Source organism: Mustela nigripes, chromosome 8 (assembly GCF_022355385.1).
Source record: "Mustela nigripes isolate SB6536 chromosome 8, MUSNIG.SB6536, whole genome shotgun sequence".
Classification (NCBI taxonomy): Eukaryota; Metazoa; Chordata; class Mammalia; order Carnivora; family Mustelidae; genus Mustela; species Mustela nigripes.
Window position 1 is genome coordinate 23,331,495 of NC_081564.1, and position 22,356 is coordinate 23,353,850.

Sequence of the window (22,356 nt, forward strand, 5' to 3'; positions counted from 1 at the left end):
GGGGGGGGAGCCGACAGACTGCAGCACTGAGAATGTAACTGAACTCTTGTCTCTGTGTGTGTGTGTATGTGTGTGTCTCTCTGTTCTCCTACCCTTTCTCTTCTCTGCCTCTTCCCCTTCTTCTCTCCCGGGCCCTGCCTCCCCGCCCCTTCCCGGCCCCCTACCCTCCCCAGGACCCATGCGGACTGCCCGCAGCTCCTGGACACAGAGGACATGGTGCGGCTTCGAGAGCCTGACTGGAAGTGCGTGTACACGTACATCCAGGAGTTCTACCGCTGTCTGGTCCAGAAGGGGCTGGTAAAAACCAAAAAGTCCTAACCCCTGCTCAGGGGCCCCACGGTGAGAAACGCCGCCTCGTCCACCTGTGCTGTATCTGGAATCTGCTCAGAGGGGCACAGAGAGAGACCCGGGAGGTGGGTGGGGGAAGCAACTAGACCCCGAGAAGAGCCAGAAGGAGCCAGACATGGCCCTGTTTCTGGTAGTTCAGGGCCCAGCAGGCAAGACCATTCTATAAAGGGGCAGTCATCACCCACATGAGCAAGACTGAGATGGAACAAGCCTAGGAGGGAACCCCAGAGGAGGCACCTGACCCAGCCTGCAGGCCCAGGACAGTTGTCTGAAAAAGTGCAAACTGAGCTGGGATCTGAAGGACAAGTTCAGGCTAAAGGAGGGAGAGGGAGTCCTGGAAAGAGGGATGAGCCTATGCACAGGGCTGGGGGCAAGAAGGATGGAGAGCATGGCACACCCAGAGGAGAAGGAAGTTTAGTCTGGGTATGAAGGGAAGAAGGGGCCATGAGAGTCTGAACTACCTCCTGAGGGCAAGAGTCACAAAAGTTTTCCAAACAGAGAAGGGATGTATGTCGTCTGGTAGGCATTTTAGAACAATGCCTGGATGAGAGATGGGGAGGGAAGGAATGGGCTAGATAGCTGGAACTTAATAAGAAGCAGGACAGACTTCCTCATGTATCCAGCTGGGGAGAGAGAAGGAGGCTCAAGGAATCTGCTAGGCCTCCAGTTTGGGCCCTGGGGAGCTGGTGGTACCGTACTCATTGGAGAGCTCAAGAGCGGGGACAGTGTAACAGGAAGATGTTTCTGGATCTCTAAACCAGCTCTGGCATTTTCTCTCTAGTCACCTCACCTCAGAGCCACAGTAGAGAATTCAGGTCCTGAGCTAACTGTCCATTCCAGATAAGCTGCTCAGAGAAGGAGAAAAGTGGCCTGGCATCCTGGAGGTTTTAGGTCAGAGACAGGGCCAGAAACTGGAACTCCAGACTCCCCACTTAGCGGCCCATCTTCCTTACCCCATCACTTTCCCATCTATTGTGTACAGAGAAGAAAAGACAAAGGCTCAGAGTGAGGGGATTGCCCAAAGTAATGTGAGTCAGGGACAGAGCTAGTGGTGAACTCAGATGCCCCTCAAAGCCTGGAGCCGGGGAAGGGAGGTGGGGGGCCAAGCCAACATGTGCACACATATACCCAGAGAAGCCATGCAGGTGAGGGGAGGATGGGCTTGATTCTGTCTCCAGGTCATATATGGACTTAGGAGCTGCTGCCCAGCAGGCTGGCCTGGAAGGCGAGGGGCCCAACCCAGCCCTGATCCAGTTGGAAAGTGTGACTCAGCCATGCTGTTGCTTGAATTGCCCTGTGTTTGGCCTGTCACTGGGGCAGCTGGAGCCCTGAGCCGTGAGCCCCAGTGTAAACAATGGCTTTATAAGGTCTCCAGGGAAGACACCAGAGGTGGGAGGGAGCTCCACGTTGGGGAGCACAGGATCCCTGGGGAGATAGCCACAGCTTGAAGAAGCTGCAGAGAGAGGCTGTCTTTTTCCCTATAGTAGAGCCAGGGAAATGAATCCAGCCAAGGGCACCATAGCACATCAGCAACAGAGTAAAAAACCACCTCCCAGGGTCTCCCATGAGGTCGAGACATTGTTGCTATAAAGATGGAGAAACTGAGTCACAGAACAGGGCAGAGCTTTATCTAGTGCACACAGCTGATTAGGGGTACAGCCTGGACTGAAACAGAGGTCTCCTGCCTCCCAAGGTTCTTCCATGAAGGAGTCCAGGTGAGCTGGGAGTAGACCTCAGCCCTACCATGGTCTCAGGTTTGACTTTGATCAAGGCACAAGATGAGAGGAGGTAGTCCTGGACCCTTTGGTGTTTTGGCGATAGAAACAGTTCTTGCCCTTATACCTTCCCTGCCAAAGGAAATTCAGTTAACATGGACATGGGAGGGAGCAGGGCAGAAAAGGTCTTGCTTTGGGAGAGGAGGGGGAAATGGAGCCAAAGAACAAACACGAGCTTTAGAGCTCTGGGCTGTCACTTGCCTAGTGGCTGCAGCCCACTCACTCCGGAGTGGGGAGATGGCTCCTGCAGTAGGGAAGAGGGGGCTCCAGGCAGGTATCAACACCCAGGGCTGGGGTGCTTGAGTCCCAGAAGGCCCAGCCCTGCACCTACTAAGCTATGGGTCTTGAAACATGCTTCCTGGTCTGTGACTCAGTTTCCCTATCTGTGAAGTACAGCTAGCACTCTGGAGGATGACAAAAGGGCAGCCCTACCCTTGAGGATGTTGTAGGTGGTCCTGTCTGTATTGGTTGGGACCTTCATCTGCCTCCCCTGCTCTACCCAAAGCAGGTGGTAAGAATTAAATAACTACCCCCCCACACACACTCACTGTCCTCCATCTTATATAGGAGGATGATCCCCTCATGCAAGGACAGGGTTTCCCAGGCCTTTCTGCAGAAGATACCAGGACAGGCATCTGAGAGCTAATCCAGGGCACAGAGGGTTACAGGGGCAGGTCCTGACTACAGAGAAAGATTTCCCATAGGTAAGGCCCTACTGGATACAATGGCCCAACCCAGAGGCTTGTGCCAGTAGGAGTGTGCCATTGAGGCTGTGTAGGAGATGGCCCTCCAGAGAGAATATGGGTGGGATCTGGAGGCAGGACACCCCCCCCCACCCCCAGGGGCTAGGGGTAGAGAGACAGACTGCCCAGAGTCGAATGGGGCATGGCACCCCTCTCCCATCTCCACCTCCACCTATCTGGCCTGGCTCCCACAGTGAAGCTTCTAGGCTTGGGTGAGTGGGGCCTAAGGTTTCCTGTCTTCCCGGAATGCTTTTACCCCTTCAGTCAATCAAGAATCTGGAGTTTATGGAAGACCCAACTGGCCACAAGCAGTGAAAAGACCTCCAGGTAGAGGGTAGCCATAGGAGGTGGGGCCGGCGCTGACAACCACACCCCCCCCCCGTGCCCCCTCCCTACAGGATGCTGGTGGACTGCGTGCCGCTGGTGGAGGTGGAGGACATGATGATCATGGGCAAGAAGCCCGACCCCAAGTGCGTCTTCACCTATGTGCAGTCGCTCTACAACCACCTGCGGCGCCACGAGCTGCGCCTGCACGGCAAGAATGTCTAGCCTGCCTGCCCGCAAGGCCCGCCTGCGGCAAGCTGCCCCCACCATCCAGGCACCGTCCCCTCCCTATGCGCCTGCCCACTGCTGCCGTCAGTCGCGACACCCTCCCCCGCATACACACGCTGCGTTTTGATAAATTATTGGTTTTCAACAACTCTGACTCCTCTCTGCCTTTCTTAGGCTTGTTAAATTCAGGGCAGCTTGGCAAGGGGTGCACATATCCCCACTCCAGCAGCCAGGTATTTGGGTCTCTCGAGAGTATTAGGGGGGCGCCTATTCCCCCACCCTCCCGCAGCAAGGAAGGAGTCGAGTCTCAGTTGATGCGGAAGAGGATTTAATTGATCTGAGTAGGGAAGAAAGGGGTTAGGAGGTTACCCCAACTCCATCTCTGCCGGCTCTGGGACGAAGCGTCGGCCCTCAGCGAGGGAAGTGCTCCCGGGACGCTGAGCGCTTCATTCTGTCCCCAGGGCTCAGGCGGGGGCGTTGGGGGGGTAGGTTTGGGCCCACGCTGCGGGACTTAAAGGTCAGGGCGATCCGGAGCGCCTTGGGCGGACTTGGCGGGCGCCTGCAAGTGCTCAGGCGGAACAGGTTCGTCGGGCGCCGCCTTGCGATAGAAGCCGAGCTCCTGCACCAGCTCATTGATCTCCTCGCGGGTCATTTCACTGAGTGGGATCCGCTGAAGTAGAGAAGGGCTGGGGTCAGTGCGCCTGGCCCCGCCCCCGCCCCCGCCCGGCTTCTAAGGCCTCACCTCTAGTTCTTCGTAGTGGTGGCCCAGCAGGACGAGCTCCGGGTCGGCCCCTGGAAGGTGTTTCATTACCAGGTTGTGACTGGAGTTGTTAAGGTGTGTGGTGGTGACCCGAGGCAGATGGGGAACTCCCACCTATGAACAGCAGGTGAACAGCTCTGCCTCTTTTGCCCAGGTAGGCAGGGATCCCCCATTTACACGTGAGGAAATAGAGTTCAGAGAAGTAAAGGGCCCTCCTCTTCTCGGTTCTTGTCTGTGGCAGTTATCACTAGTCAATTTCTCTTGCCTACCACCTAGAGAGTCGCTGGGCAGTCACTATCAATTCCACTTGTCAGATGGAAACCCTATCTCTGAAGATAGGGGAAGGAAATTCTCCCAGATCCTCCTCCCCACTCACCCTCCCCCACGACGGAAGAAGGATACTATAACGGGATGTCCTGGGTGACGAAGGCCTTCACCTGGGAAAAAAACAAGAGAATCAGACCCCAACTCCTTCCAGATACCAGCATGAAACTGAAGCCAGCTGAGATCACACATTCTTGACTCCCACTCCCGGGAACGTGCCCCCAGCTAATCTGTAGGAATATGTTACCCATCCCCCAAGGGGCTGAGTGGAGACAAAGCTGGAGACTCTTTCTTCAAACTTACCTCCTTCAGGGTCGCCTGGCTGGCTCAGTCGGTTAAGCGCTGGACTCTTGAATTTGGCTCAAGTCATGATCTTGGGGTTGTGAGATCGAGCCCCGAGTTGGGCTCTGTGCTAGGTGTGGAGCCTGCTTAAGATTGATTCTCTCCCTCTCCTTCTGCCCCCCTCCCTCTTTTAAAACAAAAAACAACGGAACAACTTACCTCCTTCAGGCGATTCAGCTGTCATCCTCCACAGGTCTGGAGGGGGACAAAATTAGATAGGTCAGGGAGTCCTTCATATCTTTCCAAACACACCCTCAAGACCATTTCACCCTACTCCCAGAGTTGGGTGGGGCTGTGGATTACCCCTGGAACAGCAGTTCCCAAGGTGTGAAGATGGAATTCCCTTATGAAAGAAGGGGGAAACACTGTACAGATAGGATACGGCCATCAGAGAAAAGAGGAGCAAGACCAGAGACCCAAAGTGCTTACCAGCCTTGGGGCTCTTGCTTGCACACCTTACTGTTGTCTCTCCCAATGCCCAAAAGAAATGGTTACTTCCCTCAGGCAGTAGAGTCCTGGACCTGGACTTTGGCCCTTAGAACCTCAGGGTGGAGGCAGGCCAGAAGGAAACAGCTCTGAATTGCCCTTCAAGACCCCATTAGAGATACCTCCCATCTGGTCCCCATGCAGAGCTGGGCCTCCATCTGGTTGCTTCCGCAACATGGGAGCAACGTGGAACGATGTGTGGGCCCCTCCCTGCACTCCCAGAGGGGAGGGACACCACCAGCAGGAGTCCAGACCCCAGGACCACCTATTCTAGTCCTCCTTCCTCCTCCTCCACCTTTTGTCAGACAGAAAACTAAGATCCTAGAAGATCTGTGATGGTTCAAGTCACACAACAAAATGGGGACTCTGACGGGTAATTGCCCCACAGAGGAGGTTGGGGCTTGCTGCAAAGTTAAGTGTTGGTAATGCAGTTGGCTTTTGCACGGTGGGGTAAACGCCCAGAAAGTCTTCCCTCCCTCTGGGAAGGGAGAGACAAACCGGAACTGGGGTGGGGGGGGGGGGGGAAGTCCGGGAAAAAGTGCAGTGATGGGACGATGTAAAGTTAGGCCCCAGAAGGCAGGTTTGGAAGAGTCACAGGCTGGGAGTAGAGTTAGGGGACAGGGCCAGTATGTCTGGGGACCCCTGTCCAGGCGCATGGGAAATTAGGGAGGAGTTCGGTTTTCCAGGCCGCAAGATCGGGTGTCTCAGGCTTCCACAGTGGGTGCTGGGGCGTCCTGAGGCTGGGAAAAGGAAGGGAGTGTCCCGGCCCTGAGGGGGACTTGGGAGTCGTGAGGGTCCTGGGGCCAAAATGAGCGGTGATTCCAAAGCTAAGAGGCCACAGGGTTGGGGGCAGTGGTCCCTGAGCTAGAGATCAAAGCACTCACCTCTACCCGGGCCCGGGCCAGGCCGTGCAGACGGTTCCAGTCGGGCCGGAAGGTAGTGACGGCGGCCGCGAATGCCGCGAGAAGCAGCAGCAGGGGCCGTGGAGGCAGCGGGAGGTGCATCGAAATCCGGCCGAAGACGATCCGCAAGATACAGGAGAACGGCCGGACCACTGCGCCACGTCTCGGTTAGCCGGCTGGCCCCGCCCCGCCCCTAGCTGTCAGTCTCCACCCCAGGGCGGGCTCTGGGGCCTTCAGCTCTCTTCTGACAAGGTTCGGAATGTTCTCTGGTTCGGGATCTTTTCTGGCCCTCAGGCCTTTATTTTCCCAGCCCCAAGAGTGTCCACGCTCCCTCTGCCGACCGAGAGCGCAGACGCTAAGGCAGGATGCGGCCAGACAGTGCCCCCTTCTGCCAGCAGGGGGCGCGGGAGGGATGCGCATGGACAGGGAGTTTCTGGGCCAGCGACTTGACTTGAGGATGGGGAAACTGAGACTGGGGAATTCTTGTGTGTCTTTAATTTCTTTGGGTGAAATTCCGATCTAGGTTTCAAATCCCTGGAGCAAACATTATGGCGGGAATGTGGGATATTACGTGCTCTGTAGGGGCTGGAAGGATAAAAGGGTTAATACACATAAAGCCCTTTAGAAGAGTCCCTGGCAGTGTTAGCTTTCATTATTTCATTTCTTACCACATTTCTTACCCTGTGGACTCCGTTTTGCAAGTTGAGAAGCAGGATCAGAAAGGTAGACCGATGACGTCGTGGATCTGGGAATTGAACCTGAAACGTCCCTGCACTCATTTCATCAAACCAAAGTTAACTAGATAAGGACGCCTCCTCCCCTCTTTAAGCCTGAGGCAGACACAGCAAATTGATCACACTGGTCTTTGCTGTTGAATCTAGACTGGGAATTAGAATCCTTCTCAACATGAAGTCAAAGCTGCATTATGACTCTCATGGACCCCTAGGCATTTTTGCCTTCCTGGGCCTTTTCCCCCATTAAACAAATATATATTTAAAAAGGCATTTTAAAATAAATTTAGTTAATTTTTTTAAATGGCATTTTACAACGGCTTTAATTTTTTTAAAAAGTGAATATAATCCTGGCTGGATTCATTATTATATGTCTATTTTTTTCTTTAAATTTTAAAAGAAATGAAAATTAAAACAAGTTCATAACCTCTAAAAGTATCTTGGGTCCACAACACTAAGCCTGATGGACTAAGTCAGGTTTGCACAGACACCTTTGCTTATACCCTGCTACCTCACATTCACTGACTTGATTGTAAAGATATAATAATAATGGGCTTAGAGTTGTTATTGAATACCCATTCTTTGTAAATACAGTAAGGCACTGTAAATATAACTGGTTTTATCCAGACTGTTGACATGATAAACTATTATCTAACACTCTATTTACTGCTATGGAAGTGTGAATTCATCTGAGCTTCCTGCGGGGCAATTTGACTCAATAAATCAAAACCCCAGAAACATTGCTTCTACCCAGTCATTCCACTTGTCAGGATTTGACTCAAAGTAACCATCAGAGAAGGCAACAATTGTTAGGTTAAGTTTGTTTATTGAAACACTGTTTACCCAGCTGTGGTTGTCAGCAGGGGCTCTGGCTAAACTCTAGCTCCCAAGGCATGGGCAGCATCCATTAAAGGAGTTGCTGAGTAGTTGCTGGGCACTGGACTCCTTGTACCTGCTAGCTTTTGTGTTTCAAGGCGTACATCTGTGGAAGATAAGGCAAAACTGGAATTTCCCTGTGGAAGAGAAAATTCTATCTGTGGACTGCAACATCCCCTCCTGCCTACAAGTTTCCAGACAGCTGGCCTGCCCCACAGATTTCAGACATGCCGACTGGCCCCCACAGTAGTGTAAGCCTTTTTTTTTTTTTTTTTTTTTTTTTTTGCAATAAATCTCTTTATGGATTAGGAAAAAAACCACTGTTTATAATGGTGAAAAACTGGAAATACAACCTAAGCATGTCTCCTCAGGGAATGAGTTAAGTAAATGATGGTACCTCCATAAGAAAATCATCCAATTGTTTTAAATGATGCAGCATAGTGCTGAACAACTGGAGAATGTTCATAATTATGGTATCAAAAAAATTTTAAGCTATAAAACAGTAATATCAGTTGGGAGTTGTGACAATTTGGGCTGCAAGTCACAGAAACCCCAAATTAAACTGGCATAAACAATAAAGGAAATCTGTTGGCTTAAAAAAAAAAAATTCAGTGGCAGGTGGGGCTTCAGGTAAGGTTTGATCTGGTTGATAAAGTCACCAAGAACTGATTTCTCTCCATTCTGCCTTCCATAGTGTCAGCTTATTATTAGGCCCATTAGCTACATGGTATCAAGATGGCTGCCAACAGTAACTAGGATCACAGAGTTCTTCATTTATATCTAATGAGGAGGAGATTATCTTTTCTGGTAACCTTTTCAAGAGAGAAGCAAGCTCTCTTTTGTAAAAGTCTCTTTATATCTCACTAGTCCATCTGTGATCCAGTCTTGTGGCTAGGGGAATGGACATTTCTCATTGGCTTAACAAGTTGAGAACCATTCCAGAAGCCTCTCAAGGATGTGGGCTGCAACAGATGTTGTAGCATCAACATAGTAGCAAGCCAGTTTTATAAAATACATATATATAGATATATATGCCTAGACCAAATAACAAAATCTAGATGGAAACAACCCAAGAAGTCAAAATGGTCATCTCTTGGTAGACAGAATTATAGGGTGAAGGTTTTCTTCTTTCTACTGCTTTCTCTATTTTCTATAATAATTATGTATTACCTAAATACAAACAGTAAACTTTATTTACAAAAATAATGGGGCAAATGCCTTGGATTCCCTCACCCTTAGCCCATACCCCAGCAAGAGACTCAGAGTGGCTAAAGCCAGAGGCCCCAAGGAGCCTGTGGCTTTTCTGCTGACAGAGCCAAACCTCAGCTCTTCATGGGCCCATGTTGTTCACTGGACAGATGCCACCAAATCACTCTCAATGCATTAACCTAGATGTTGTGGCCTAGAGGGGCCACTGTCTGGGCTACTGAGGGTTGACTAGCCAGCCAGTGGAACCAGTGGTAGAGACACTAGCAGGAACATTCTGGCATCAGCACCCATGGGAAGCCCAGGATCTCCCAGAACAGATCTCTGCTTGTAATCCATGCCCTTATGTAGCATTTTTTTAAATCTAGGCTAGCAGCCTTCCTCAGATGGGGCTGGGTTTGATGTTTAGTCTGCACTGGGGTCAGGGTCAGGGTCAGCCCTTGGCCTAAAGCCAGGTTTAGAACCGAGTCTAGGGCTGGAGTCAGGTTAGGGCTCAGTCAATAATTGGACTTGGACCTCAGTTTGTAACCAAGATCAAGCCTCAGTCTATGACTATATTCAAGGCTCAGGCTTTGACCAGATTCAGTCAGTGCACAGTCTGAAACGAGGATTCAGTGTGTGACCAGAGTTATGTGACCCAGGGTTAGAGCTCTTTTTTTTTTTTTTTTAAAGATTTTATTTTTATTTATTTGATAGAGAGAAAGATCACAGGTAGGCAGAGAGGCAGGCAGAGAGAGAAGGGGAAGCAGGCTCCCCGCTGAGCAGAGAGCCCTACACGGGGCTTGATCCCAGGACCCTGAGATCACCACCCGAGCCAAAAGCAGAGGCCTAACCCACTGAGCCACCCAGGCACCCCGGGTTAGAGCTCATTTTGAAGTCAGGACTCAATCAATGATTTGGCTGAGGGCTCAGTCTGTGACCAAGATCATAGCTCAATCTGCCACCAGGTTCGGGATTTAGTTAATGACTAGACTTGGAGTTTAGCCTAGACCTGGGGTCGGGGCTCAGTCTAAAATCAAGGGTTAGTCTGGACTGGGGTTATAATTCAGTAAATGACTATGGCTCAGTCTTAGATAAGGATCAGGGCTCAGTCTGGGTCCAGACTCAAGGTCTCAAGTTAGGATCAGCCTTAGTCAGGCTTGGATAGGGTTCAGTACATGGGTAGAATCAGGGCACCTTCTAAGACTACATCAGGATAGGGTATAGGGTCAGTCTTGGCATGGGATCAGCACTCAGTTAACACTGAAATCAGGGCTCAAACTGGATTTGGGCTCAGGGCCATGGTTTAGTCTGGTTCTGTGCTTTGTTCTGAGCTCCAGAAAAGCAATTTCTGGATACATGAGAGCCCAGGGCATCTTGGTATGCAGGAAATGCAAGCCCCCAGGCAAACATACGTTCTTGCAGTAAATCTCCCTTTTCCTGCTGAAGCCGGTGTCCTAGAGCCTTCTAACCTACATGGCTCTGCTGCCCAAGATCCCCTCGCACCAGAATAAAAATAGCTGCTCACTTCAGAGCAGCTGACAGCGGGTGCTGGGCTGCCTGGGAGGAGGGGGAGCTGAGGAGAGGGAGGAGGGATGCCTGAGTGCAGCCCCAGCTGTGTGACCTCGGGAAAGTCACTTGTCCTTGAACCCATTTTCTGCAGGGCAGAATGGGAGGTAAGGATGACACCTGCCCCAGAGTGGGAGAAGGAGGAGACAATAACATAACATGTGGCACTTGGAGCCAATAAGGAACCCTGGAGCAAGGGGAAGAGAAATGTTCCTCTATGCCGTGTATGCTTCCTCCTCAGGGAAGCCCTCCTCAATGCTTCCCTCTTCCACCTTCCTACAGGACCCTATGGCACACTCTACATCACAAGGGATTTATTTATCAGCTAGTGGCCACAGTGTGACCTCCCTCTCTGTGGGTCAGGGTGACCAGGGAGCAAAAGGAAAGAGGATAGGCCCCTTGTGTACCCTTACCATCCTCAGGTGCCCCTGGGAGGTGGAATAAGGGGAAGGAAGAGGGGGGAAGGAAAGAGAAAATCTCTCTCCTTTTCCTGCTTATAGTGGGTTTACTCTGAGCCGAAGGACCACGAGGGCACATATCCAGATTTTATACCCTGTCATACATAGCCTGGACCTTCCGCACTCCATTCTTCTGCCCCTGCTCCTCCCTCTGCTTCCCAGGGCATGTCTCCTTTTTTTCAATTTGGCAACACCAACTCTCCTTCAAAGAAGGAGTTCAACAGTCACTTCTATAGGGGAGAATGATCCACTCTCTCCTGGGAACCCCATGCTCTGTCCCCTAATGGCTGTGTAATCCCTAGAGTTCAGTTTCTTCCCCTGTCAAATGGAGATCTTATTACCAACCTCCCAGGGTTACTATGGAGAGTGAGATAATTTGTCAATCACCAGCTCTCTCCTTTCCTATTCCTGACCTAAACAGCCTGAAGGGTAGCATTAAGCGTTTCCAAGAGGGGGGCTGGACAAGATATACCCTCTGCCTCAGCACACCACCCCCCTACTCCCTGGAGTGAGGGAAGGGAGGGAACCAGGAGGGGCCTTTGGAGACAGCCGTCTCCAGGGGGGCGGTTCTCCCTGGCAGCTGCCCCCAGCCTGCCGCCCAGAGCCCCAGAGCCTGTTATCAACCTCCTTAGTCATCACACCAGGAGCTCAAATATAGCTCTTACCCTGCTCCCTTCTCAGCCAGGGCCCGCCTCCCCCACCCCCTTCTCCTGGCAAAGCCATGTCTGGGTCTCACAGTCCCTGTCCCTTCCCCCAGGAATGCAGTTAACACTGGGCCTCAGTTTCAGCATCCGCTAAATGGGCAGGTTGGAGCAGATGCTGATGATGGTGATGTTGATGCTGATGCTGGCACTGATGATGTTAACTCCAGAGCAGCTGCCCTGACGGAGAGCTCACTGAGAGCTCTGGCTCCGTGGCTAAACAGTCCATTTACATCCTCTTGATGAACCTTCACCGCAACCATACGAAGCATTTGCTGTTTTCGTCTCCCTTACACAAATCGCAAATTGGGAATCAGAGCGACCTCCCCAGGTAAGTCAGTGGCAGGGCCAGGAACAAAGTCCCCTATGGGATCTGACGTCAGGGAGGGACAGTAACGAGAAGTCCTGGGCTGCCTTGCAGCCTGCAGCAGGCCTCTGTACGCTCATTTGCATGACATTTGCCTGGTCTCCAAAGGACACTGATGCCCCTTCTCAGCGGTGGATGGCTGAGCCCTGTGACAGGCCCCAGGGACAAGGATCTGCCCTGCCCCCACACCCCCCATCTTCCAGGATTGCATTGGAGGCCAATCCTCATGATCCTCCATGCTCACAGGTCCTGTTTTCTCATCTATACAATGGGAGTCAGAGGACTGGGAGGGGTAAGTCCAAATTTTCCTTCCCTCTCTGGGAAACACAGATGAGACCCAGAGACAGTTAAGCAGAGGGAGGAAACCCATCCAGGAGAAGGGGTGAGGCATCTGTCCTCACACAGGCCCATGAGGATACAGAGGTGACCGTGGACCACCTTTGTACCTTTGTACATGGGTACAAAACTTTGGGCATTTTCTAGCCACACTGAGTGCAATCACTCCTCTCGCAGCAATCCAGCAATTCTGCAAACATCAGGATCTCGGGGATTACTTAGCAGATGAGAGAGAGGGAGGGAAAGAGGCAGAAGCAGAGGGCCCACCTCTGAGCCCTGTCACTCATTTACTCTCCTCACTCACTGACTGAATCATCAGTTCATTCAGCAAACATTTCCAGGGACCCTGTGCTGGGTCCTGGGCCTGTTTTTCACCTTCCTACCAACCTGTTCCCCCACTGCTGGGCCTTTCTCCACCTTAGTTCCCTGCCCTCAGAAACCCCAGTTGGCTCCCATGGGTCTTGGGTCACTGAAAAAGCTCCCTTTCTTCACTGAAACAGAGATGCTGAGACCTCCCCACCAGGTGACCTTGAGCTAGTCCCTCACCCAAACCACACCCAATTGAGTACTGGAAAAAGAAAAGCTGCCAGAGAGGGGCTGGGCTGTGAAAACATCCGGGGCAGGTGGCCAGGTGTCTGCAGAAGAGTAGGGGCGGTACTGAGGCTGAGACAGAGGGGACTCCAGTGGCTGGAGCCGGAGTGTCTGGCTTTGGGATGGGAAGGATAGAGCCCGGCAGGGGGCGGGCACTAAGGCCCAAAAATGGGACAAAGGTGGGGGCCAAGGCAAACCCTGGGCTGGCAGGGAGTCAAGGCAGCTCACAGGATTATGGCAGGGACTCGGGTGTCTCTGCGGCCCTGGAAAGGGTGCTGACCTCTGAGCTACCTGTCTCTATCTTACCCTCAGGTGTGTCAATAACCCACCTTTGAGTAAGGACCCACAGGCTAATGGCTGGAGGGTGGGGGCAGACAGGTGCCAGCTGGGACCCAAGCCAGGCCAATGGGCACATTCTCTACCCCGCTGCATGACCATTTCAGCCTCAGCAGTCAGCTTGAAGAGTTCCCAGAGAGCAGGCCACCTTGCCTTGGCCACCTCTAGGTTGGGAAGTAGGTGCCTGTGTCTTTAAATTCTCAGCAGGTTGAAACGGCTGATGACATCACTGGTTCCCGGGAGCGGAGGAGCTAGAGCCAGAGCCCGAGGGAGCCCGGGCTGCTAGGGGCTGCAGACATGGAGGGCCAGAACAGCAGTGGCAGCAGGAGGCCAGGGACCCGGGCTGGCCTGGGACCCCTGCCGGTGCCCGTGCCCCATGGGGTTTCCCAAACTGGGGCACCCTCCAAGGTAAGAACCCTAAAACCTAGTCCCCCATCCTTGATCCTTGGTCCCACACACCCCCACACACCGCAGGCACTCTGGTGCCCCTGGTTGAGGGGTGGGCACTGTCCTCTGCCCACTGGCAGGGGCTAGGCAAACAGGGCACTCTGGGGGATGAGGGGGCAGTGATGGGACACCCAGAGACAGATGGAGTTAGACATCTCTGGGAGCCCCCAGGAGAGCCCTGGGCCGGGTGTCGGGGGATCCAGCTGTACTCCAGCTTTGCTGTGTGACCTTGGGCAAGTTGCTTGTCTTCTCTGAACCAATGCAAAATGAGGAGGCTTGTCCCTGAAGACTAAAATGGTGACATCTGGGATGTCTAAGTTGTTAGTGCTGGAGGCGGTATGGTGGTTGGGGGGACACTTGGAGCCAAGGAGGACGCCCAAAATGCAGGCTCAAAGAGCTAAGTTTGAGGAGGAAGGTGGAGGCAGAGTTTCAGGTTCTCTGAACCGAGAAGGACATGGGACACAGACAGAGCTGCCTGTCTGGAGGCAGGGATGGGCCGCCTCAAGGCAAGGGTAATCTTCTTCTGCCCTCCCTGGCAGAGGACGTTTTATCCTGTCTTCAGGAGACAGGGGCACCAGAAACAGAGGACAGATGGGAAAGAGAGAGGAGGTCCCCGCAGAGCCTCACATCCCCCAACTCCACCTACCAAAAGGAGGATACCTGCTTGCCTGTCCTCAGAGGTGGGGGAGACAGAGGAGAGGGTACAGCTGGGCACAGAGAAGTGAATGCCAGGATCAACAGAATCCTGGACTTGCTCTGTTAGAATCACTCTTGATAAGGACGGACTATTCCAGGGGCTCGGATGGAATCCTAGCAAATGTTTAGCTCATAAACACAAAGAATGGGAGACCAAGGTTTCTTGGGAGCAAAATGTGGCCAGCCACCCTTCACCAGATGCCTTCATCAGACAAAAACTGAGGCCCTGGGCAGAGAGGTGCTTGCCTGCGGTGAAACTGAGCTGGGCTTGGAATTGACATGGCTAGTCTTAGCCCTGGGCTCCTGCTCCTATATGGAACTCTGGGACTGGGACCAAGGAGTTTGGGATGCTTGGCAGGGACAAAGCTGGGGGTTCCTTGAAGAACTATGGAGAAAGGACACAAATTTAATAGGCTAGATCCAGGGTGTCCAGAGAGGGCAGATCTGGGGAGTTAGGTCAGTAGCCCTTAGCCAGTGGAGCAGGAGGAAATACAAGGAGGGCTGACTCCCTGGGCATGCCCAGGGAGTGGGTGTTAGTCAGGAGGGCAAGGAGAGAGCCCTTGGGTTCAGGCTCACAACCTGCCTCATTTGAACTGGGGTCTTAGGTTCCCCATCTATGAGAGGGGTCAGACTTGAGGGAGGGGTAAAATTCTGCATCCTGATTCTTCCAAAAGAGAAGCTGATTCATGACAGAATGGATTGAGGTGAGAAATTAGGGAGTACATCCTTGCAAATACATGCCTTTCTTAGCTAGACGGAGTCTGCTGGGGTCTCTATGGAACTTGGGGCCCAAGCCTCTGGTTAGGATTACCCTGAGTCTTTGACTTGTCTTCTGCAAGGTGGATGCAAGTTTTCAGCTCCCAGTGAAGGAGAACATGGCCCTAGCACCCTCGGAACCAAGACTGGCTCTAGTGCCTGTGGGCCCAAGAGCAGCTATGCCACCTTCCACAGAGGGTCCAAGGTCTGCTCTGGTGTCTCCCATCCTGGCTCCACTCTCTAACTCGGGAGGGCAGAAGACAGCTCCTACCCGCCGCAGTTCCAGCCTAGCTCCAACATCTGTGGGTCAGTTGGTCGTGTCTGCCTCAGGTGGGCCAAAGACTCCTCCAGTGACCGCAGGCTCAGTCCTGGCTCCAACATCCCTGGGACAGCTGGTGATGTCTGCCTCAGGAGGGCCGAGGCCTCCCCCACCCACCCTGCCGCCCCGGCTGTCTCCGACGTCCAGGGAACAGAAGCAGGTGCCACCTGCCTCCGTGGGACCCAAGCCAGCGCTGGCTGCCTCAGGCCTGAGCCTGGCTCTGGCCCCTGAGGAGCAGCCCCCACAGCCCCCCTTCAACTCTTCCCCAGTGCTCAGTCCAGTTTTGTCATCCTCTCAGGACCAGGTCCTGGCTCCAGCTTCTGTAACATCGACCTTGGCCTCTGGGGGATGGACACCAGCTAAACAGAGGGATCCCCCAGCCCCTAAACCTCTCCCCTCTTCTGAAGGGCATCTCCAGGCTTCAGCTCAGGCATCTGGTCCTGTGGCCTCCACATCCTTGAGCCAACCCCCCCCGGACACCCGGATCTCCCCTTCTTTCAGAGCCCGGCCTGAGGCCCCCCGCAGCAGCCCTGAGGATCCTATCCTGCCCCGGCCACCCCAGACCCTGCCCCTGGATGTGGGCCAGGGCCCTCCAGAGCCTGCCACCCGTTCCCCAGGACTTCTGTCCCCTACCTTCCGGCCAGGAGCCTCCTCAGCCCAGACTGTGCCCCCACCTCTGCCCAAGCCACCCCGGTCTCCCAGCCGTTCCCCCAGCCGCTCCCCCAACCGATCCCCCTGTGTCCCCCCAGCCCCTGAGACGGCCCTCCCTAGGCCCGGCACCCAGGGTGCAGGGTCTTGTGGGCACGCAAGCCCCAGTCTTCAGCCCCGAGAAACACCAGCTCCGGTCACCACCTCCCCTTCTACCTCCACCTCATCATCCTCTTGGTCAGCTCAGCCTACCTGCAAGAGTGACCCTGGCTTCTGGTGAGGGGGCCCTCTCCCAAGAAACACTGGTGGGGCTTGAGTTCTGAAGCTAGCCATCTTCCCGGGGTGGCTTACCCTACACTACCCCAGTTTACTTGCCCAAGGAAGATTCTTTGGGGGTTCTGGGCCTACTGTGGGACCCTCAGGAGACAGCATCTTCTCCTGAGGGACTTGCCCACCCCTGCCTCGATCAACCTCCTCTGGGAGAGTTTGGTAGGAGGGATATTGGGCCCACTTGTCCTCCTTCTGAGAGCTTACACCCACACCTGCCTCAGTTTACTTCCCCAGAAAGAGCCCTGTGGGAGGAAGGTTGAGGAGGGAGTGGTGCCCAGTGGTAACCCCTCTTATACCCCCAACCCCAGGATCACTGTGGTCACGTGGAATGTGGGCACTGCCATGCCTCCTGACGACGTTACATCCCTCCTCCACCTGGGCAGCGGCGGCAATGACAGTGACGGGGCAGACATGATTGCCATAGGGTGAGGGGGCTGGGGGTGTGGACCCCGTTCCTGGATCCCTCCTGCCCAGACCCTTGCCCATGAGAAGGACTTCTAGGGCACCCCCACCCCTATGCCCACCCCTACCCGCAGGTTGCAGGAAGTGAACTCCATGATCAACAAGCGGCTCAAGGACGCGCTCTTCACAGACCAGTGGAGCGAGCTCTTCATGGACGCGCTGGCACCCTTCAACTTCGTGCTGGTAACGTCTCCCTCAGGCCCTGGAACGGGGGAGCCCCCTGGAGTCCGGCCTGAGCTCTGCGTTGATTCACTGTGAGGCCTGCTGGACCTCTGTTGCTGGGTCCGCGAAACAGGATGGAGGAGCACATCTCAAAGACTAGGGGAAAACGCACAGCCGGGCGGGGCGGGGGAGAGGAGAGGGCGGGGAATGGGGTTGTGTCCTGTCCCTCTATCACCATGCCTCCGGCCGCAGGTGAGTACAGTGCGGATGCAGGGCGTCATCCTGCTGCTGTTCGCCAAGTACTACCACCTGCCCTTCCTGAGGGACGTGCAGACGGATTGCACGCGCACCGGCCTGGGTGGCTATTGGGTGAGCATCGGAGCGGCCCGGGAGGGGACAAGGCCCTAAGGGGTCAATAGATTAGTTCTCTGGGTGCTCCTCGCACTGGCCAGGTCTCCCCATGCTCCGCCCCTTACTCTGACGCCTGCCTCTCCCCAACCCCGCCCAACACCCCACACCCCACACCATTTTCTAGACCCAACCCTCTTCCAGTCCCAGCCCCATCCCACGGTTCTGCTCCTCTGCCTAGAACCCACCCCTCTCTAAGCCTTTTCCACTGGCTGGCGGCCTCGCCCCTCTCTCCATGCCCCGCCCAGTGCCTCCTCCCCTTGCCGAGGCCCCGCCCACGACTCGACCAACCCTGTCTCCCAAGGGGAACAAGGGTGGAGTGAGCGTGCGACTGGCTGCCTTCGGGCACATGCTCTGCTTCCTGAACTGCCACTTGCCCGCGCACATGGACAAGGCAGAGCAGCGCAAGGACAACTTCCAGACCATCCTTAGCCTCCAGCAGTTCCCGGGGCCCGGGGCACACGGCATCCTGGATCACGAGTATGGGCTCTGGGCGGGGCCAAATGGAGCTTGGGCGGGGCTAGTGAAGGAGAGGTGGGCCTCAGAGTCTCGAACACTTGGCTCCTGGAACCTGAGTACCACCAGCCTGGGTGGGCCTTGTAGGGAGAGGCAAAGCCTATGCGGGGTGGGCGGCCCCCCCAACTACATCAAGGAGCACGATTGCTGGTGAGTTTGATGGGGGACAGAAACTGCCGGGTGGAGCTTTGCCCAGAGGCACTGCCTTGGGGTCCAATCAAACTTTCTTTTTTATCTACATCCCCCTGCTATTCCTTGGTGGCTTGGTTGTGGGTGGAGAAGGATCTGGGTTGGGCTTTTTCTTCCCATGGACCCTGCTGACCCCCATCCCCAAACAGCCTCGTGTTCTGGTTTGGGGACCTCAACTTCCGCATCGAGAGCTATGACCTGCACTTCGTCAAGTTTGCCATTGACAGCGACCAGCTCCACCAGCTCTGGGAGAAGGACCAGGTGCAGAACCCCAGCCTGCAGCCCTAAACACCAAACACAAAGAACATGACCCACCACACTTTTGTCTACTAGGCTCTGGCTCTTGGCTTCACCTGTCCCATCCAAGCCATTGTCCAATTTTGCCCTTTTGGACTTTCACAGCTCAACATGGCTAAGAACACCTGGCCCATCCTGAAGGGCTTCCAGGAGGGGCCCCTCAACTTTGCGCCCACCTTCAAATTTGATGTGGGTACTAATAAATACGATACCAGGTGAGCTCAGCACTGGGATGAGGTGGAGGCATGGGCTGAGGTCTTCTGGATAGGGAAGAAAGGGAAGACGATTGGCAAGAAGCAAGGTTGGGGGCTGTGCCTCAAACCCCTGAAACTTAGGTCACACCTGCCCACTTCAGTGCCAAGAAGCGGAAGCCAGCCTGGACAGACCGTATCCTGTGGAAGGTCAAGGCTCCAGGTGTGGGTCCCAGCCCCTCAGGAAGGGAAAGCCACCGTCTTCAGGTGACACAGCACAGCTACCGCAGCCACATGGAATACACAGTCAGTGACCACAAGCCAGTTGCTGCCCAGTTCGTCCTGCAGGTGAGTCCTGGCCTCATCCTTCCATCATGACATCCCCAGGTCCAACTCAGCATCACCTGGCCTACTGGTAACCCCTTGCACCTACCCTCAGCAGCATCCATTCACTGTAGCAGAGTGGGACTGGCTTATGACCCCCATTTTCAGATGAGGAAACTGAGGCTCAGAAACATGGCATCACATCAGGGTCACACGGCTGGGAAATGGAAGAATTGGAATTTGAACCCAAGCTAGTCTGTTTTCAGAGTCCATGCCTTCTCCACTAATCCTAACTCAGTTCTTCCGAGAAAGGATTAGGACCACTTTTGTGAAAATTCACATTATGTAATCATATAATAAGACCCGCAAAATCAAAATGTTTATTCAAACTTCATATAGCACTCATTCATATTTACCATTTTACCATGTGTCAAGCACCGTGAGTGAGGTAGTAATGGGGAGAAGGAGTTGAGAGATGAAAAATACAAAGCTAAATTCTAAACAGTTACTGTAACTTAGCATGGTGTGTAGGGGTGAGGTGTCTGGTTGCCAAAGTAAAAAGAAATGCTAGAATGTCAGAACCGGACCTGGGAGACCACATAGTCCAACAGTTTATTTTTCTATGGGGAAACTGAGGCCCCCAGTAGGGCAGGCATGTACCCCAAGCTGCACATCAGTCCTAAACCCCAACTCTGGGCTGTCCGATTCCCTTCCTTGATCTCATAGAGGGAGCCTGCAGGCCAGAGAATGTTTTCCCTGGTAACTCTGTCATGTGGTCAGTCCATGGGACATTGGCCAGTATCCTCAGCTGGGAATGGAAAGCTGCCCAAGTCTGGCCTCCTGTGACGTTTGGTAAAGGAGTTGGGTATGAGGTTCACCCTCAGTCAGGGTCCTCATCTTGAGAACCACTCCTTTTTGGTACCCTACCCTGACTTTCCCTCCTCATCCAGGATTCTGATGCTTGCACAATGTTACCTGTTGAGAGCCTACCGCATGCCAAGCCCTGGGATTCTGTCATCAGTTTGAATGTCTTTGTAGGCCCTGAGAGCGCCAAATTCTCCTCCCAGTTTTACTGGTGAGGGAAACTGAGACTCAGAGAACTTAAGTCTCTTAACTGAAGCAACACAATCAGAGTGGGACTTAGTGGGAGTTTTGATCTTGCAAGGCCCCAGAGAGCATTTCCAAGAGGCCACCCCTGGCAAAACTGCTGTTAGGAACCTAGGGACAGGGAGAGGATGTTCTGGTTTCTTCTGAAAACAGCCTGGCTCAAAAGCTGAGGAGGGAGGGAAACCCGAAACCTGATAAATAGGAGGGGAGGGGACAAAGGCCTGAGGCTGACACACCATCTGAGTCCTTCCCTGAGGGACAGAGGAGGGGCAAGGGCAGAACCAGGGCTGCCCTATTCCCTTCAAAGCTGTATACTTGCTCCCTAAGGAGGCTATTGCCATAACAAGCCCTGCACTGGGAGGTGAGAAGCCTGGCATTTATCCTAGACCTATTCAGCCTTGGTTTCCCAGTCTGTAAGGTGGTTTCAGAGGCCCTGGCTCTCAGCTGATTTGTGCTGACTCGGGCCCAAGGGCACTCAGGAGGGGCCCCCCCTAATGTTGCCCCCACCCCTGGGCAGTTTGCTTACAGGGACGATGTGCCGCTAGTGCGGTTGGAGGTGGCCGATGAATGGGTGCGGCCAGAGCAGGCCGTGGTGAAGTACCGCATTGAAACCGTGTTTGCCCGCAGCTCCTGGGACTGGATCGGCTTGTACCGGGTGAGAAGGGCAGGGATGGTCAGTGCCTCAGGGAAGGGAGGAGCAGGAGCAGCAGCAGGGGTGGGGGGATGGAGGTAGGGGTGGGGGGTTGATAGAAGATACTACCCTGAATCCTCTCACCCCAGGTGGGTTTCCGCCACTGCAAGGACTACGTGGCTTACGTGTGGGCCAAACACGAGGATGTGGATGGGAGCATCTACCAGGTACTGAAAGGGAGGGCAAGGGTGGGAGGAAGCCCCCGTTGCTCTTGGGGCTTGGGACTTGACTTGGGCAGTCCTTGAGGCTGCCTCCCTCACCCCAACCTGGGCCTATGCCCCGGGCCCACCAGGTGACCTTCAGTGAGGAGTCACTGCCCAAGGGGCATGGAGATTTCATCCTGGGCTATTACAGCCACACGCACAGTATCCTTATTGGTGTCACTGAGCCCTTCCAGGTGAGTAGATCACACTGTGGGAGTGGGGGCTTCCCAAAGACCCTGTTCACAGAGCTGTAGCCTCTATCTTCTGCTCCATGGTCTCCTACAAGTAGCCTGACTTTTCCCGGGTCTGCTCATGGCCAGGGTGGGAGTGGTTCCAAGACGCCTTGAGTGGTTGGCTGGGGAATAGGGCAGCCCAGTGACCAGCCTTCTCCCCCAGATCTCTCTGCCTACCTCGGAGCTGGCCAGCAGCAGCACAGAGAGCTCGAGTGCCAGCTCAGAGGACGAGGATGACAGTACCCTGGAGCTGCTTGCACCCAAGTCCCGTAGCCCCAGCCCTGGCAAGTCCAAGAGGCACCGCAGCCGCAGCCCAGGCCTAGCCCGCTTCCCCGGCCTTGCCCTTCGGCCTTCATCTCGCGAACGCCGTGGTGCCAGCCGCAGCCCCTCGCCACAGAGCCGCCGCCTGCCCCGGGTGGCCCCTGACAGGAGCCATGATGGTGGCAGCCGGGGCAGTAGTGAGGAGGGGCCCTCTGGGTTGCCCGGTCCCTGGGCCTTCCCACCATCTGTGCCTCAAAGCCTCGGCCTGCTGCCTGCCTTGCGCCTGGAGCCTGTCGACCCCGGTGGTGGGGGTTCCTGGAGACCTAATCGGGAGGCCCCAGCCCCCAGCAGACTATCTACCAGTCCCCAGGGCCGGCAGGGGCTGGAGGAAGGGGGTCTGGGGCCCTGAGGGTGGGTGAGCAGGTGGGCCCAGGTGGCCTCCACTGTGCCCTGATCTCCTGCAAACCCACCTGTGTCCCTCTTGCTGCTGCTCCAGCTTTATCTGCACCTGCCACTCTATCCTGGCCAGGGCTGGCCACATGGGGTCCCCCAAACTCAGTCCTGGCACCTCAACTGTGACAATCAGCAAACCCCTATTGACCCCCATCTGAGATGGGGAAGGGGATGCGATCCTGGAGGCCATCAGTTAGAAATTAAATGCTCCAGCCTCACTCCTGACTCCTTTCTAACTTGTTAGCAGTCTGGGGGTGGGGGTAGTCAGAGAAAGGGACTAA

At 54.4% G+C, this 22,356-nt stretch overlaps 3 protein-coding genes across 12 annotated transcripts in view; 2 read left to right on the top strand and 1 right to left on the bottom strand.

Moving 5' to 3' along the window:
• Positions 1-3,566, top strand: part of SMTN (smoothelin) — a 22,299-nt gene extending 18,733 nt beyond the window's left edge. For 7 of the 9 annotated variants that reach the window (XM_059408847.1, XM_059408852.1, XM_059408853.1 and 4 more), the window contains one exon: positions 3,265-3,566. In XM_059408847.1, the coding sequence (XP_059264830.1) occupies positions 3,265-3,415 (151 nt within the window). In that variant the 3' untranslated portion in view covers positions 3,416-3,566. Of the gene's footprint in view, positions 1-173; positions 340-3,264 lie in introns of all 9 variants that reach the window. The other 2 variants (XM_059408846.1, XM_059408851.1) reach the window with 1 other exon arrangement.
• A 163-nt stretch (positions 3,567-3,729) lies between these two features.
• On the bottom strand, positions 3,730-6,552 carry SELENOM (selenoprotein M). The gene is made up of 5 exons (XM_059409975.1): positions 6,215-6,552; positions 5,004-5,039; positions 4,581-4,615; positions 4,161-4,239; positions 3,730-4,088 (listed from the first exon to the last, which is right to left on the bottom strand). Exons 1-5 carry the CDS (start codon positions 6,332-6,334, stop codon positions 3,930-3,932), a joined length of 429 nt encoding a protein of 142 aa, XP_059265958.1. The 5' UTR covers positions 6,335-6,552; the 3' UTR covers positions 3,730-3,929.
• Positions 6,553-13,615: 7,063 nt separating this feature from the next.
• Positions 13,616-22,293, top strand: INPP5J (inositol polyphosphate-5-phosphatase J). Of its 2 annotated transcripts, none has more exons than XM_059408854.1 (13): positions 13,616-13,790; positions 15,365-16,524; positions 16,887-17,003; positions 17,115-17,223; positions 17,455-17,571; positions 17,915-18,090; positions 18,465-18,576; positions 18,718-18,827; positions 18,968-19,151; positions 20,752-20,889; positions 21,015-21,092; positions 21,218-21,322; positions 21,525-22,293. In XM_059408854.1, exons 1-13 carry the CDS (start codon positions 13,680-13,682, stop codon positions 22,029-22,031), a joined length of 3,024 nt encoding a protein of 1,007 aa, XP_059264837.1. In that variant the 5' UTR covers positions 13,616-13,679; the 3' UTR covers positions 22,032-22,293. The 2 variants fall into 2 exon arrangements, with proteins under 2 accessions (XP_059264837.1, XP_059264838.1); XM_059408855.1 differs by having other exon boundaries at positions 13,707-13,790; positions 15,477-16,524.
• Positions 22,294-22,356: the final 63 nt, after the last annotated feature.

Bases quoted from the DNA above. Each gene is read 5' to 3' on its own strand.
- INPP5J (XM_059408854.1), top strand. From the start codon at position 13,680: ATGGAGGGCCAGAACAGCAGTGGCAGCAGGAGGCCAGGGACCCGGGCT. The intron at 18,577-18,717 runs GTGCAGAACCCC...GGACTTTCACAG, and splicing joins AGCTCTGGGAGAAGGACCAG to CTCAACATGGCTAAGAACAC. The intron at 20,890-21,014 runs GTGAGAAGGGCA...CTCTCACCCCAG, and splicing joins ACTGGATCGGCTTGTACCGG to GTGGGTTTCCGCCACTGCAA.